Source organism: Podarcis gaigeae (genome assembly GCF_964106915.1).
Source record: "Podarcis gaigeae genome assembly, chromosome: 8".
Taxonomy (NCBI): domain Eukaryota; kingdom Metazoa; phylum Chordata; class Lepidosauria; order Squamata; family Lacertidae; genus Podarcis; species Podarcis gaigeae.
The window spans coordinates 62,275,662-62,292,531 of record NC_139684.1 but is presented as its reverse complement, the minus strand read 5'-3'; the positions used below and the strand labels follow the sequence as shown (position 1 = coordinate 62,292,531).

Sequence of the window (16,870 nt, the reverse complement as noted above, 5' to 3'; positions counted from 1 at the left end):
AAGACTCAGCATATATTTAATTCTCCTTCATGCTCTCACTTGTGCCTTGTGCTTTTCAAGGAGCGCTACTACTTTGATCTCAGGAAACGTCCCAGCCAAGAAGGCCAATGGGTTTTTTTTTACAACCCACCCAAAACTAAAAAAAATAACCCACAGTACTCCAGCTGTCTATCAAATATTGAATACAGATCAGAACTAGAGAAAGGGGATTAGAATATGCTAAAAGGCAGTCTGAGCAAAGATTCTGCTCCACTCCACCCAGAGAATACGAACTGAAGTTTTTACAGAATTCAATTTGTTACTAATGTCAGACAGAGCATGATCTGAAGACATGTGATGCAGCAGCCATGCTGAAGCTAACTAGGTCTAGGTCTACTGTCAGTGCTTGGACGCAAGAGGATAGGAGCCCTCTATATGCCACTTTGGTTCCTTAGAAGAAAAATGTTAAGATAAAAGTGGTGGCCGGGATGTCAAAATAATGTAGAGCATTTTCCTAGTACAGGAAATGGATTATCATGCATACAATTATCTAAGGAGGTACAAGATCTTCCAAAATAGAGAAAGGACATGTATTGTTAGCAATGAGGAGACGGCTACTGGGATCACTTGTGTCTTTGATGGCCAGTGGCCTAGGCTGGGGAAACTAGGCTCTTCACGGCCAAGCCAACCACAGGCAACACCTCCAAGCTATTTTTGTAAGAGTGAAAGAGAAAGCAGAATCAGAAATATTGCCACTTTCACCCCACCCTCTCTACTTGTGGAGTGTCTCTGTCCTGTTTTCCATCTACCCCCACCCTGCCACATGATAGGCTTCAGGAACTGTTTGAAATCATGTTGTATGTCTACACAGTCGTCCTCCTATAGCAGCTTTTGCCATTCCTCCGGATTAGGCAGACAATAGCTCCTGAGACAAAACATGGAAAGGACAAACAGATATAGTGGCTCAGCAAAGGATAAATGACCACAAAATACACAGCAGCAAGTTAAATGGTGGAAAAATTTATTGACTTTTTTATACTGGAAAATTTTCATTTACCAGGAAGGATGATGCCGTCATACTGCAAGAGAAGAAAAGGATTATCAAAATAATTGTGCAAGAAAGAATAGTTTTTAAAGCACAGCCACCACCAGGAAATTTCTCCCTCATCATGTCTATGGCAAAGTGATTTGATGCACTGGGAAACAAACTCAGAAGTTAGCAGATTATAAATATTGCACCAGCCTGCACATTAGTGATTTTTTGTGGCACAGAAAAAGAACCAATTTCTGATTGTCTGAAAGGAAAGAGTATATTTACAAGCCATTTAAGCAGGAAGAGTGCTATAAAAGAGAAGCTTACACATTGTAAGTAATGATCTTGCCATGTGGAAGCATATTCCAAATACTTTTGAGATGCTGCTCACAACATTTCCCAATACTGTGAAGAACTGTAGGAATTGCTCCCCACCCCCGAAATCTCCAGCCAACCTTGCTGCAGAATGCACAGGTCACACACATCTTTTACATTTGTTAAATGGAGCTCCAATAGACTAATGTAGACAAACACCAACAATTCAATGCAGCTCTCCAAAACTGTTCCAAATTACCAGAACTGCTGAAGACTTATGTACTGGGATTCTTTTAGAAGTGGAAGGTAAGAACTGAGCACAATTATTTTATTTAAATACTTATAAACAGCTCTTCCATAAAAATACAAGGCTATTTACACCATACAAAAATTACAATAAAAACAAATAAATTGCAAAATGGACAAATTCACATTTCAAAGGCCTGTCTAAACAACATCCTTTTTAGGAGACATCTAAAAGAAGGCAGGAGCGATTATTGCCAAACCTTTACTGGTAGGGAGTTCCACAGGGCAGTGTCTGCCACACTAAAGGCTTGGTCCCTAGTGAAGGCTGATTGGGCTGCAGGAGTGTTAAAAACACTAAGAAGTGCTCCATCAAATGACCTCAGTGATCCAGGTGGAGCATAAGATATCATAATTGCCCTTACAGTATTTTGGGCCAAAGTTATTCAGGGCTTTGTGAATTAACACAAGAACCTTGAGCTTGGCCAGGTAGCAAAGTTCAACATACCTCTGCTCTCGCTGACCGTTTGACATCGGCCAAGCTAACTGTAAACCCTATCCTAAAGATGCTAAGGTCAGAAACTGTTGATTGCACTAGATTGTACTGTTAAGCCTCCAATTGATTTTGGCATCACTGTACACTTGAGGGAGGGGAGGGCAGGGATAGTTTCTTTTAGATATATTGGTCTAACACAAAGAGGTCAACAAAGTGGACTAAACATGTTTTGCAAGTTTGTTCGCAGCTTAAAATGCAGAAAAACCTACCTTCTGCTGGAACCAACGCATGGCTTCCTCCTTACTGATTCGGTGCTTGGCCCCAATGCTACCAGTTCGGTGCTTCTTGTCAGCAATGCTGAAGCCTGGCCTGCCCAAAACCTGCAGCAGAAACACAAGCCTTGTTGAGTCCTGAAGTCCTACCTTTAGAAAGCCTTTTCAGACAGACTTCCATCTTTCATAGTGTTCAAGAAAGAAATTTAAGAAAAGCACCCAAGTTATCCATAGCACCCAAGAAGGGGGTTCACAGCTTCTCACAGAGTAAACACACTGCAGCAGCTGCTAGTGTTGAATTTGGATGCAGGACCTGGGTAACAAGGAAGAGCTGGGCGATCTGATGCAAGTCACTCTCCTAGACTAACCTACCTCAGATGTAGGTCTGCAGATTAAAATGCTATACCCCACTTTCCAACATTAATGAGATAAGCAAAGCCATCATGAGCAACACTTGCTTAGGACTAACTCCTATGCTCCTTTTAAAGAATCTATAGACATAATGTTACATGAACAGATATTTAATGTGTTCCTTGTAAAGCCACTTTTCTGCCTGCGTGGCCCCCCCAAATAGACTTACCCCAAAACTGACTGTCAAAAAACAGAGCAGAAAACTGACAACATCCTTTTGATTCCAGTTTAGTTTAATTACTTTTAAACTATTATATTTTATATATTTTTAACTTTCTGTGTTTAATTTTTGTAAAAAAAAATCTGGAGAAAATGAATCTGGGAAATAAATTTTAAAAAGCAGCAACCTATTTTTAAAACAGTAAGCGTAACAAGGGAACTTCCAGCAAGCCAATTAAAATTATCTTAAGAGCAGTGTGGGCAGTGCTTCACTGGACATATGTGTCACTCTCGCCCCAGGAACACACAGTAAACTATTCAAAAAACGATTCTGTATGGCTGCAGAAGTAAAGAACAGCAGCAGTAAAGAACAGCAGCAGTCATTCTAGCTTTTCAGTTGATGCTTTTACAATCTGGTCCTATTCAATTCTCACAGCTGCCCTGTCAGCTAAAATAGGTTGAGAAAGGAGACACTTCTCATCCAATAAGCTTGACAAAGTGGGAATTTCAACATGAGCATATCCAAAGGCAAAGTTTGCAGAGAAAGTAAGATGTGTCAATTGGTCAAACCACACTGTTCCCTTTCTACAGCTGTTACCAGTTGTTATAACACAGGGGCAGAAAGTAGGAAGAGAGCCCACACACATCACACCACATGTTTTGGGCCTACCTAACCTCATACGTAACTCAGGTGTCCATAGATACAAATGTTAACTAGATACAGACTGGAACAATAAAATATCATGGCATGTTCTGGTCCACAAGCTCTAGCTGGTGCAGAATAGGTGTTTGCAGCTGTTTACTTTTATCAATAAATATTTGCTTGCATGCATGCACCAAGTGCACTTGCTACAGCTTAAGTTCAGGCTCCCCAGATTTGTTTTAGGGTAACAGCCCCTCTCTTGTGTGTCCAACCATGCAGGAAATGGCAGCTACCACTGCAGTGGCACCTAGGCTCAGAGTTAGCAAGACCGACAAAACAACTCTACAGACATGACCTCTGGATTACAGCCTAAGAATGCAAAAGAGTAAGCTAAGTATACAAACCACATAGAAGTCCAAGCCGTAGATACCAATACTAGGATCGTATTTAATTCCCAGATCAATGTGCTCCTGGATTCCAAAGCCAAAGTTGCCGGTGTCAGAGAAGTTATTCTTCCTCAGCTCGTATTCTCGCACCTGAAACATTGACATCAGCTTTAAACTTTGACATTTTCCGACTTGCATGTGCCAAGTTCTCTTAAGAAAGCATCCAAATACAGCAAGGACAGCACTTCACCTTCAACCCTTTCTCCAAGATCTCCTCAGCTTTGGCTCCGCGTACAGTGCAGTGAACGGCTATCTTCTCATTTCTCCTAATCCCAAAGGACCTGACTGTGTATCGAGCTGAAGAAGAAACACAACTTTTCTTAAGTTTGCTCAAAGGGTCAGCAAAAGGACAGGTATGACATGCCATATTCAAGGAGAACAAAAATATGAAGGTCAGAAATGTCCACCAAACACCCAGCTCCAAGTTTAAGATTACAACTTCCAAACAGCAGGTCCACATCTGCAAACAAGCTATACAGAAAACTTGTTGACAGGCCATGTGACTGCAAGCACATAGAGGGGAAGGCATGATCAGGAAATGGGTTTGAGTGGCAACTCCCCAACAAAAACACCAGCTGTAAGCAGCCCCAGTCAATGGCTTAAACTTCTCCCAACCTAGTACTCACCATATGTTTTTGGACAAGTTCCATTACACTTAGCCACTAGCTGTGCTTAGTGAGGCTGCTGGAAGCTGCCGCTCAAACTTCTAGAGAGCACTAGGCAGAGAGGCCTGAGCTAAAATCTACTTTTGGTACTACTGATAGGCTAACTTAAGAATCCAGTTCTCTTTTTTAAAGGTTTCTAGCATTCATAGTTAAAGGGAAGTCTGCAAAGGACAAAGACCTGGACACTACAGAACAGAAAGCATGAAATGTGGATTCCAGTTCAAAATCAATCCAATTTGGTGTACAGAGAACTGTGAGGTGGGCCAATCCATTCCCTGACTTCCTGCCCTGGGGCAATCACCTATCCCTATTCTTTTGCCCTAGTCACCATGCTGTGCATGCGTTAAGCTGGACCAGGGTGCCCACCCACATAACAAAAAGAGAAGTCTGGGCAAGGGGAAGCAAATGAAGTTTCCAGACCACTGATGGTCTTAAATAGTTTTGGAAACACTGCTATACATTCTGCACAGAAGCTGATCCTTCCTTTGTTTTTCAAAAAATAAAAATAAAATGGTATGAATAAAATTTCAGCCTTCTTCCTCTAGAAACTTCAGTAACAGTCTTCCAAAAAAGCTTACCTTTGGAGAAAACAGGAGTCTGGCCTGTGAGCTGCTCCAGCACTTTGGCTGCCCGGGTGAGCCTGTCTCCACTTTCCCCAACACAGATGTTCAGGCAGAGTTTGCGGATGCGCAGCTCCCGCATGGGGTTCTCCTTCTCACCCTTGTCTTGTTGCTGTGCAATGGTGGGGGAAAGAAAGCAGTTAAACCAGCGACAGCTTTTCCCTATACCCAACTCACACGGCATAACACAAGGAGCAACGTATTGGGCTGGGACAAGTTTTCATAAAAGGCTTAATGTTTACAAGCATATCTTCTGTCCCCATGTTGACAATTTAGCATGAAACCCTAGACTGGGGTGGCGAATGTGTGCCCCACCCCACATTATGTTAGACTCCAACTCCCACCACTCTCAGCCTGCATGGCCAATGGTCAGGAATGATGGGAGTTGCAACAGCCAGAGAGCCAAAGGTTCCCCATCCTTGCCCTGGACCCTAAAAGGCCTTCAAGTGGCTACTCTACCCCTCTTTGTGGTATTCTCCATATTCATCTCTCATTATTGCAATTTAGAAAGATTCCTGAACTGGACCCTACCCTCTCCAATTGTTATGGCTTATCAATACTGTTGACACTGCCCATCCACTTGAGGAAAAGGGCCAAATTACCATCAAACTCCTTTGTCTGCCCAGTCCCCTTACTCTGCTCTAGTAGGCAAGCTTCAAGAAAAAGAAAACTAGCCTACTAGCCAACAAAATGTGATTAGTACAGGCTCTTGAAAAATCCTATCCCAAAGCCTTTTCTTTCCTACTGGAAGCCTTCCAATACCTCAGCATCAATATATGTACCACCGCTATCGCATGAGCACCTTATAGAGTAGAATAAGCAGCACCATGAGAAACACAGTAATTGTTAAGATGGTTCCTAATTCTGGATGTCTGTTTCAAAGTTTGAGGTGTTTCTGTAAAAACCTGTTGGTAGCTACCCTAAGTAGAGTTTTAATAGGTTGTTCATAAGCATGGCTATAAACCAAACCCAGCAAGAGGTAAATACAATACTGAGTGATACTTTACAAGGGGTAACTGCAACTTACAGTATCTTTAAAATATAGTGAGGCTAGTGACCAATACACGAAGGTAAACACAACAAGAACCAGACATGCAGACAACCCAACAGGTCCTGGTTTGTTTTTAACATCATGAATTTGTTTTAGCCCTGTTTTTAGTAATATTGACTTTTTATACCTGCCATTTTTGTTGTTTGTAAACTACTTTGCCCAGAAAAAGCACAACAAAAACAACAAGATAGCAATTACATTCCCTTTCCCTAGACTTCTAGCATGCTAGGTAGAAATATTCTAAACTAGCCTTTCTAACAACATACCAACTTTCTGTGTGCAATGAACTTTTCTTGCATGAGGTATTCTATCCCAAAAACCCTTCAGCCTTAAGAGAGAGAACTACATCTGCAGAATTCAGCAAGCGAAGCTTTTTCAAGCATGGAGACAAAAGCAACAGGGCAAATTGCACTGGCTGCTTTTCATGTGTTATCATGCTGTTCTCAAAGAACGCAAGTTGAGGGGGGCGGAAGAAGAAACAGAAGGGAGAGCTGGCAACCACATATCATCTTGGGTAAGAAAATGCACCCCCAAATAAAGTGAAGTTTGGGGAATTCACTGATTTCCCGGAGCGCGCACCCCAAAGAGAACTGAGTGCGGAATGGAGGATGGGAATGAAACACCCCATCAGGCCCAGTCAACTTTCCCAGTGGGGTCAGAGATAAGAGGGCCTGGAGGACCACAGTATCTCCAGACCCACGTTTAAGGCCTCTCCAAAGGAGGAAGCTCGACTCCTTAGCCTGGTCTAACCACAGGGCCAGCTATTCCTACAGCCCTCCCTCCCCGCCCGGCGAGACTCTCGCCGCTTCCCAAAACGGCCCCACGGAAAGCCCCCAGCCCTTCCCCGCCGCGTCTGAGTAAATTCCTGCCCAGAAGGACTCGGACGCGGAAGGATGGCGGCGGATTCAAGTGGTCCCTTCGCGCAACTCCTCAAACACAAGCTACTCACCGCCATCTTGGAGGCGTGGAAGAGAACGCGATAGACCCGGAACGGGATCTTAAACGCCAAAGCTGCGCTAGACTGCCACAGAGAAGGGGAGCTAGAAGGCTTGCTTGAAGGGGACGTTGCTGCCCTCTGGAGGCTGGAGGGAGGAACTGCACGCTATCCCCATCACTGGATAACTACGCTGCGTTAATCTGCCGCTCGTCGCGGGCGGTCGCTTACAGATCGCCAAAAAAGCATGACACGGATTTGCATGAAAATTGCATCTGCTGTTTTATATGTGCAGATGCAAACATATTTCAATAAGATTTGCTTTCAGTACTTTATATGTGCAGGTGGAAATTTAGACATCATTACTATACTTACAGCAGAAATGCTGAAGAGAAGATTGTCATAGAATCGTAGAATTGTAGAGTCCAATGCCCTGCAATGCAGGAATCTCAGCAACCAGGCAACCTTTGTATCTGCTCAGTGTGCTGTTGACGTGCTGCTAGCTGTGGATGGGGAACTTCAGCTCTCCCTTGTTAGGGTTATTTATTGTTAAACTGAACAATTTATCCTTATGACTGAACAGCCTTTCAACCTGAGAAGTCCTTTAAACAGAAGACTGTCCCCTGTAAAGTCTAACATGTGACCACACTACACAAAACTCTGTGGTTTTTGGCTGTAATAGACTAAGGATTGTTTTCAACTAAGGCCACATTCACACCATACATTAAAAGCAGTATCATACCACTTTAAACAAACATGGCTTCCCGCAAAGAATTCTGGGAGCTGTAGGTTGTTACTAGTGCTGAGAGTTGTTAGGAGACCTCTAGTCCCCTCCTAGAGCTACAATTTTCATAGTGATTTAAAAACGCTGTTTCACAGGAAACTCTGAGAAGCCAGTTAAGAGGATGCACTATTGGAGTACTAAGTTGAAATAAGCAGGTGTCTTGTCAGCAGTCTAGCTGCAGCATCCTCTGATTTAAAAGGCATTCTCCCCCTCTCGATGAATTTTAGCTGTGCAATGAGGGAATAGACAGCCAGTGTGGTACACTGACACTAAGACCAAAGAGACTTGGGTTCAAATCTTCACTCCACCGTGAAGCTTCCTGGATTTGCTTGTGCCAGATAAAAAGGTAATAAATAAGACAAACACATAAATAAACTTTAGGAAATCTATTTATTATATTTTTCTCTGGTTTTAAATAAACAAAGTCCATCCCTCAGAACACCAACACAGCTCACCAATAAACAAAACAATGAGGAAGGAAACAAAACACAAACTATTTTCATCCCACTCATTAACTCAGAGATCTCTCCAAACCAAACTAGGCAGCCCATTTCTAGCTGAAGTAATACCCAGGCAAGCAAAAGGTGGTGATACTGTACCAGCCTTCCTTCCCCAACCTGATGCCCTGCAGATGTTTTAGACTATAACTCCCATCAGCCCTGGCATGCATGATGCTGAGGCTGATGGAAATATGCCTGTGTTGCCTGGGACTAATGGGATTGTGTTGCAGTCCAAACATCTGGAGGGCACCAGATTGGGAATGGCTGAATGGCAAATCAGTACATTATCAAATCCTGTATATTGTGACTGAGAGGACCAAGCAACTTGGAGCCACAGATGTAGCTTTAACTAGCTGTTATGGGCATAAACACACAGAGAAATTCATTTTCAGGACAGAGCACCAACCCACAAATCAACATTTCCTAATTAAACAGAATACAGAGATCTGTTCAAAAGTGGTAATGGGATTGGCCTGTCTTATACTTGGAATAAGGCTTTCTATTTACATTCCTCTGGTATATTATCTCACCATATACTCACATATTTTGTCTTCCTCATATGGTCAAATCATCAAGGGATAAATGCATAACAGGAATATTGAGGATCATTGCATGTGCTACCACTGTCACCATATAATCTATCTCTGATGAAAGTCAGGAGTGCTTGAGATGCAAAACAAACAAACAAACAAACAAACAAACAAACACCCTTCCATGGGAAAACGTGTAAGAGAAAGATCCCCACAGATTTTGCAAGGAGGACCAAGAGGAGGAGCTGACAATCATCTGCTATCCTGCTCACAGTTCTCTTGTCTTACCTAAACTCCATGTGGATTTTCCAGCCCAGTGACACATTTTCCCCACACAAATTCCATCCTGTAAAACACTGCCTCCAAAGCACTGCTGTGGATTACATCAAAATGTTGCTATCTGGGTCAGGATGAGATGACTATGAATTGCCATTAACAAAGATATCCTAAAGCACATTTTCTCTCAGTTCGGAAAGCCAAACAGTGGAAGCTGATAACCCTACATTTTTAAGTTGCAGTTTGTGGGAGAACAACTGACACTAGAACTATCAGGCCAAGGGTAATAATGAGAGGCCAAGTCATATCAGGATTTACAATCACAGAACAACGTCTCTTGCGGGACACAGTGAATGACTTCATAGTTCTTTCCTTCTCTTTCAGCTGCGCCCATAAGAATTTCAGCTTTGTGGGCGGGAAGAACTTTGCCCCAAACAGGTTGCATTTGGGTAGGAAGAAGTGGGTCAGGTGAGCAGTGGCCACCTTGTGGATGAAATTGGTCAAGACTCTCTCGAAACACTGAGAGACTTCAGAAGGCTTCCAGTCTTTATCGGCCTTCCACTCCCACAGGGTGTGCAGAAAGGACGTCCGACTGTGGTAGGAACTCAGGTGACCCAACATTTGAGGGTATTCCATCTTGAGAGCATTCACAAGGTCCTCCAGCATCTTCAAGCAGTCTTTCCTAGAACAGACACCTCCCAGTCATTAGCCTGACTCATTCAGATCTTTTCTTAGAGCTTTTCCCCAGACAATGTCCACCCCCCCCATCTCTCTGTGTACAATGAACCATGGTTATCATTTATGAAACTTGGGTAGTCACTTGACGATAGGGCTTGTGGCATGAGGTATATCTCTCTGGCCATACAGTCCGTCATCCACACATGAGCACACATGGAGGATATCTGCTGAGGGGAACTATAGAAAAGAGAAAACTTCAGGGGGGCAAGGTGGTGGAGAAAGTGATGGTGGAGCAGTTGCTCTTCCCTTTACTCTTTGCTCTTCCCTAATATATGACTACTATGCCTTGGAACATGTCTGTACACTATATCTCTCTAGCTCTCTTGTAACCCAACAGCAGGGAATAATTTCTCTCTAACACACACATGAAAGCACTCATCCCTACATGCAGCACATAAGCTTTCCGTTTGCAAAGACACTCCATGCCAAACATTGCCACTCCTGGTCCAACACTCCTTTCTGCACTGCAAGATCTCAGCCAAGACACCTGCCAAAGAGCAGGCTTTCTGTTATGAGTCTCAAGTCTTCTGTGAGCTCAGAAATAGAACGTCAGGCTGAGACATACAAGGAAGGGGGGGGGGGGGAACAGGAGGATGACATGAGGGAGGAGGCTGAGACAGAGGAACAGAGGCTTCTTTGTGGGCCCACTCCACCAGTAGGTGGCAACAGGAGAACAGGCCTTTTCTGCAGTGGCTCCCCATTTGTGGAATGCTGGTACAGCCGCCCATCTCATTTCGGAAGCCAGGGATGCCATCTACTGGGGGGCAGGGGGCAGCCCCCCAATATTTTCCAGAAGGCAGCTCCCTCCCAAAATCCACAGCGATCCTGAAAAGGATGCGCCAGGATAAAGATGCTTTATCCTGCCATATCCTTTTGAGGATTGCCAGGGATGTAGCAGGGTGAAGCATCTTTGTCCCGCACACCCCTTTCACACAGGCAAGACGGCTGGCAGGGAAGGGGGGTGGCGGTCTGAGTTGGCCTGGCAGGGTTGGCAGGGGTATCATGTGCATGAAGTCATGCATACACAATGCCCCTCCCCCCACAGCAGCTATGTCAGAAACTAAGTGCTGCCCTCATTAATCACAAACCCTAACAATGTTGCCAGGCACACATACCTGCAGCACTTCGTCTTGTGATACGATTGGGACCTGCTGTTGAGGTTCAAAATCTCTTTTTCAACATGAGAGAATGAAATTCTCCAGGTCTCTGAAATATATAGGACATAGACACGCACCACTCTGTGTCAGTAATCAATATTATCAAGAAGCTGGAGACACCTCCTTACAAGGAAACGTTTGCTGGTGTACAGCTTTTTTAAAAAATTAGGGGCAGGAGACATGTTATATGAAAGAGGTGGATTAAATTATGCAGGGTGTGGAGGAGGGGTGCCAACTTGAATATTGTGGGGTCCCAGGTAAGCCCCAATCACAAGACGTGGTGCACACACACCATTTGAATGGCAATGCCCTCAAATGTCCCCCTCAAATATTTTTTTTTGGGGGGGGGGGCAAAGGGACCTCAGTCCCCTGGAGTTGGCTCCTATGGCTGCTGCATTCCTCCTTGCACCTAGCCCCTTCCTTGGCTGTCTTGCCCCCAATTTCCACCAAGCAGGGCTCCAAGATCAGCTGGGCTAAACACAGACCAGGCTTAATTCCAGGTGGGGGCTTGTTGTGTGGGATCAATGCTCTTTATGCATGCACATTTTTTACAGCATCCACACAATTCAGATTTACCATTTCTGGGGGAAATTCAAAAAGTTTCATGCTTTGCTGACATGTGACGTGTTTAGTTATTTTCTACAAAAATAAAATCCTTAATGGGCACATGAGTGTTTGTGTGTAAGTGGGAATCTAGGTGAAACGTTAGCTGAGCCTACGTATTGGAAGAGTTTCCTGGGAAACTGGAACCTTTGCCTCTATCTCCAGCCTGAATTTTACCCCTAACAACCCTTTGATGGCACCAGGTTGGCTGGCAGAGGTAAGAGGGGTGTGTTACCTTTGTTGTGCCTCCCGGGGGATTGTTCAGCTATGAAATAAAACACCCTCATCAAGTGAAGCAGTTCTTTCCCCTTGATCAGCTCCTTCGCCTTCTTCATGCATGGCCATTGGCCAGTCATCTCCAGAGCAGGGATGAGGTTCAAGGACATGAACTTGGCGCCTTGGTTGTCCAGCATTACAAGCTGAACTGCTGGACAGTTTGACTTCTTCTTCTCCAGCCTCATCTGCCAACCTGGAAAAGGCACTGAGAGACCAGATGGACAGCTAGGTGAACAACTGAGGCAGCTCAGGGGGTCAAACAGCCTGCAACGCTAGCCAAAAATGCAAGCCAAAAATGCAGTACACCATTTGCTGTACATGTGTGCAGCAAATTTATGAATTTATTTATCAGGATTTATAAACTACTTAATTTAAACATAAATAATTCTCTAAGCAGTTTACAGAAAATGGGTTTGCTGGTGATTATAACTCTGTGAGGTAGAAACTACAGTTCATAGGATTTTTTGGGGGGAAAGTCATATGCTTTTGATGTCTGTTGGGTATCCCAGGCACCACAGGGAGTTGCTTGGGGTGCCTGCATAGTTCAGCAAACTGTGGCTGGCAATGTTTACAAGCCTCCCAGGAATGTGTGGTGCCTGGGCGCAGTATAAAGTGGTTCAGGTCTGTAAACAAACCCCCACTCCGATGTTGACTATTCATCCTTTCCTCCTACCCTCACCCCAAATCCCTGTTTGGCAACCACACCTGAATAAGAAGCTTTAAGAAACTGGTCGACATCTTTCCGGAATTCCTCCATGATGTTCCGTGGGGAGATGGTCTTCCCATCCTCCAGAAGGAGCATTGCTGGGAAGCTGCGAGACTTTCTCAAGAGAGCCAGGGTGTAAAAGAGGCCACCATAGCCCTCCACTTCAGTGTACTGGACGTCCTGTGGGACAAGGATGCTTAGCATCACCTCAAACTCGCCCGGATGCAAGACCTGCAGGCAAACCAACAGCATCGTTGAAGACAACAAAGAAGGAAGGAGAGGGCTTGAGGCACAGAACCAACCCTGCCTCACCTGTCACACTGACTCTGAGGTCTTCCCTTCTAGCTGTTGTTGGACTTCAGTTCCCATCAGCCTCAGCCAGTATGATCCGTGGTTTGAGATGATGGGAGGTGTGCCCAATTGCATTGTAGGGGGTGGGGCAGGTTAGTGGCGGTTGCAGCAGCAGAGCAGCAAGGAGACACATGGCAGCTTCCTTGAGATTAATTCTTCCTTCAATAATAAGTGGCTGAATATTCAATTTACATTTCCTAAAGTCCACAATGATCTCTTTTGTTTTCTTTAAGTTAAGGAGTAAGTTATTACTGGGGTAGTTGGGGGCACAGTCAGCTGTATAGAGCGTATATAAAAGCAGGCTCAACATGCACCCCTGCGGCGTCCCCGTGTTCGTGATGAGATCCACAGAGACATGGGAACCCAACCTGACCCTTTGGGAATGGTTTGATAGAAAATCTAATATCCACCTGCACAAACACGGTGGAAGTCCCAGGTCTAATAATTTGGACACCAATCTATGCGGAAGAATAGTATTAAATGCAGAACTAAAGTCTGCAAATAACAGTCTCACGTAGTTCCCTTGCTTCTCCAAATGAGTCAGGACAGCATGTAAAGCCATTTCTACTAGGAGTGGGGAACTTTTGGTACCCCAGATGTTGCTGAACTACAACTCCCATCATCCCTGATCATTGGTCGCCTGGCTGAGTCTGATGGCAACTGGAGTCCAGCAACATCTGGAGGACCACAGATTCCCCAGCCCTATTCTACAACTTGGGTCCCCTGACGTTGCTGGACTTCAGCTTCCATCATCCTTGACCACTGGCCAAGCTGACTAGGAATGTTGGGGGTTGCATCCCAACAACAACTGAGAGGTTGCCCAAGTTTGGATAAGGCTGCTTACCTGGCATTTGTTATACATTACCTTTTCATACTCATAGCTGCTGCCTGGAACGAGTTCCCTGGTGTCCCTGAAGTAAGGCCTGTCTGGGCAATCATGCAGATAGGTGAGAAAATGACTGAGGAAGTTCTCAAGCACATCTGCTGCCTGGGCTCTGTCTGGCTCCTCCAGGGACAGAGGCTTTGCCTTCTTTTGAACCAGTGTGTTGCTCTCTGCCTGCAGGGTTTGGTGGTTTCCTTCTCTGCCTCCCACAGCCACTGCAGACAAAGCCTCTGCATCTTTGGACACCCACCCATCACCTGCTAGAACAAAAAAACATTTCGGATCATAATTGTATTTAGTTTGCTTGCTAAGGATGATGATGATGATTACATTCCCAAGATAGTGGGGGGGTTCCAGGAACAGCTGCCACATGAAATTACTTTTCTTGTGAGATTAATGATGTATTTTTAATATCTGGAGGTTTTGTGCATGTTTTACAAATATACACACTGGGCAGGGAAGACTGGAGTCAATGTCCTTGTGCTGGCTGGAGCTGTTGGGAGTTGTAGTCCAAAACATCTGGAGGGAACCAGGTCAAAGAAGGCTGATCTAAAATGTTTAATACAAAAGTGGCACCAGTAGTAAAATGAGCATAAAATAAGCAAGATAATAACCTACCTGCCGGCTCCTGCTTGAGCCTGTCTGCCCTCCGTCTGGACCAGGGGGCTGGTGTCCCAGGATGCTCCACAGTTTCAGGGATTTGGGGCACCTTGGGACTTTGCAGATTCCCATCTGCAGGCTCTTTGGACTCTCCTGCTGATAGCAATGGGGTTTTGTAGCCAGGCACCTCCCTATCGCTGGTCTCTGTGCATGTCCTCCCTCTGTTCTTATTCTGAGACCTCTTCTCCATCTTCTCGCCATTCCTGACAGGCATGCTGCTGAGAATGGGAAGGAGAACCGGGCCTAGTTTCACAGACCGCTCTGGAAGCCATGTTGAAAGATTAGCAGCCAGTCTTCCCCAACCAGATGCCCTCCAGATGTGTTAGACTCCAACTCCCATCAGCCCCAGCCGTCACAGTGAAAGGTTGAGGGTGATGGGAGCTGTAGTCCAAAATACCTTGGGGCAGGCTGCCCTAAAACTACCTGAGGAATCTCACATTGTGCAGCAAGGGGTGGGTGCTAAGGAAATATTTTGCTTAGTCTGTGGTTGGAGTAGCAGCACATTTGGCAGGCCTGGCAGGGAGACTGGCGTGAGAGGAAGGAGACAAGGACAGACTTTTCAAAAGTGAGTTTTCCTGCAATAACATCGAGCATACAAAAGAGAATACAGTGGTACCTCAGGTTACATACGCTTCAGGTTACAGACTCCGCTAACCCAGAAATAGTGCTTCAGGTTAAGAACTTGTCTTCAGGATGAGAACAGAAATTGTGCTCCGGCGGCGCAGCAGCAGCAGGAGGCCCCATTAGCTAAAGTGGTGCTTCAGGTTAAGAACAGTTTCAGGTTAAGAACGGATCTCCGGAACGAATTAAGTACTTAACCCAAGGTACCACTGTAGTATATAAACAGACCAACAAGTGTGTGGACCATAAAAGCATAGTAGATATCAATAAATTACTGAAATAATGGTTGACAAGTAAGTGAAGAGACACTAAAAGGCTAGCAAATATAAAGATGGAGCTGTTTCGTGTTAAATGAACTTACTCTTGGTTTGTAGGGAAGTTGATCAGGACGTTGGGCTTCTTTGTTTTTACTATATTTAAATCCCCCTAGCCTATATTCACTAGTAGGGACCTGCCTTTGCAATTCCCCAACCCCACAGAGTTTCCTAAGGAGCCTTGTTTACCCCAGAGATCACCAACTGCCCACTTCCAACGGTCAAACCCAAACCCTCAGAATGTTAGGGAGCAAACATTCCTGATCAGACAGGAGGGCTGCTTGGAGCTTGGAAAGTTCATTTTAAAAAGGAACTATTTCAAGTTCAACATGTCCCCAAAGGAACTGATTCCACTCCTTGTTAGTCCATTTACAAAATGAACTAGTTTGGTTCACGTTTAAGTAAATGGGTACAGGGCTTCAGCCTTGCAGTGGTATATCTCATCAGATGCTTTTCCATCATGCCCAGAAATACTATGTTGTATCTCTGCAACAAAACAAAACAAAACCAACATTTTTATTTGCTGATAAATAATTATGATAAACTCAAAAGCTTGTTGATTCATTCATGTCTGTTTAGTTGGTCTTTAGTGGTAAAATTTTTAGATGGTTTCCATATAGATAGCTAAACCTCTTAGCAATCCTTTGCCACTGAGTTTACTGGAGCTAGTTTTTCATAGGAAGTTTTTAATGTTTGATGTTTTATCTTGTTTTGTATGCTGCATACCTTATTTATGTATTTTTATTAAAGTGGGGTCTCTAAATATTTTGATACAGAAATAAAATAACCTTACTTGGGAGTAAGGCCCATTAAATGCAGACTAAGCTTACTTCTGGGTAAACATATGTATGCTCAGCTACACCAAACCTTCTGTCTTTGAACTATGTTATGAACTACTCTCTATAAGTTGAATAATTTGTCTTTGAACTTGCTTTTCCTCCTCCATCTCAATTCCTTTTACCTCATGTGTTATGTTACTCTGAGAGCTTTTTTGCCTAAAGAGCAAGGTGTGTGTGTGTGTGTGTGTGTGAACTCAGGATAAAGTGTTCATTTCCTAATTATTTTTCTACAGGAAGAGGGACTAACCAATCTAGCAAAACTAACAATGAGTCTTGTGGGACCTAAAAGTCCAACAAATGCATTATGGCATTAGTTTTTGTGAACTGTTCATAATAAATTTGTGAAGCTTTAAAGTGCCACAAAG

General features: G+C 44.2%; 2 protein-coding genes across 15 annotated transcripts; both read right to left on the bottom strand.

Moving 5' to 3' along the window:
• Window positions 1-983: 983 nt before the first annotated feature.
• Window positions 984-8,318, bottom strand: RPL11 (ribosomal protein L11). Of its 2 annotated transcripts, none has more exons than XM_083751947.1 (6): window positions 7,283-8,318; window positions 5,241-5,394; window positions 4,188-4,294; window positions 3,956-4,087; window positions 2,336-2,446; window positions 984-1,058 (listed from the first exon to the last, which is right to left on the bottom strand). In XM_083751947.1, exons 1-6 carry the CDS (start codon window positions 7,286-7,288, stop codon window positions 1,029-1,031), a joined length of 540 nt encoding a protein of 179 aa, XP_083608073.1. In that variant the 5' UTR covers window positions 7,289-8,318; the 3' UTR covers window positions 984-1,028. The 2 variants fall into 2 exon arrangements, with proteins under 2 accessions (XP_083608073.1, XP_083608072.1); XM_083751946.1 differs by having other exon boundaries at window positions 5,241-6,187; window positions 6,334-7,303.
• Window positions 8,319-8,422: 104 nt separating this feature from the next.
• Window positions 8,423-15,903, bottom strand: LOC310850349 (cyclic GMP-AMP synthase-like). 13 transcript variants are annotated; one of them, XM_083751759.1, is made up of 7 exons: window positions 15,856-15,903; window positions 14,690-14,949; window positions 14,054-14,331; window positions 12,837-13,068; window positions 12,091-12,336; window positions 11,211-11,301; window positions 8,423-10,039 (listed from the first exon to the last, which is right to left on the bottom strand). In XM_083751759.1, exons 2-7 carry the CDS (start codon window positions 14,943-14,945, stop codon window positions 9,589-9,591), a joined length of 1,554 nt encoding a protein of 517 aa, XP_083607885.1. In that variant the 5' UTR covers window positions 14,946-14,949; window positions 15,856-15,903; the 3' UTR covers window positions 8,423-9,588. The 13 variants fall into 13 exon arrangements, with proteins under 13 accessions (XP_083607885.1, XP_083607890.1, XP_083607889.1 ...); XM_083751764.1 differs by having other exon boundaries at window positions 14,054-14,328; window positions 14,690-14,946; XM_083751763.1 differs by having other exon boundaries at window positions 14,054-14,328; window positions 15,856-15,897.
• Between the last annotated feature and the right edge of the window lie 967 nt (window positions 15,904-16,870).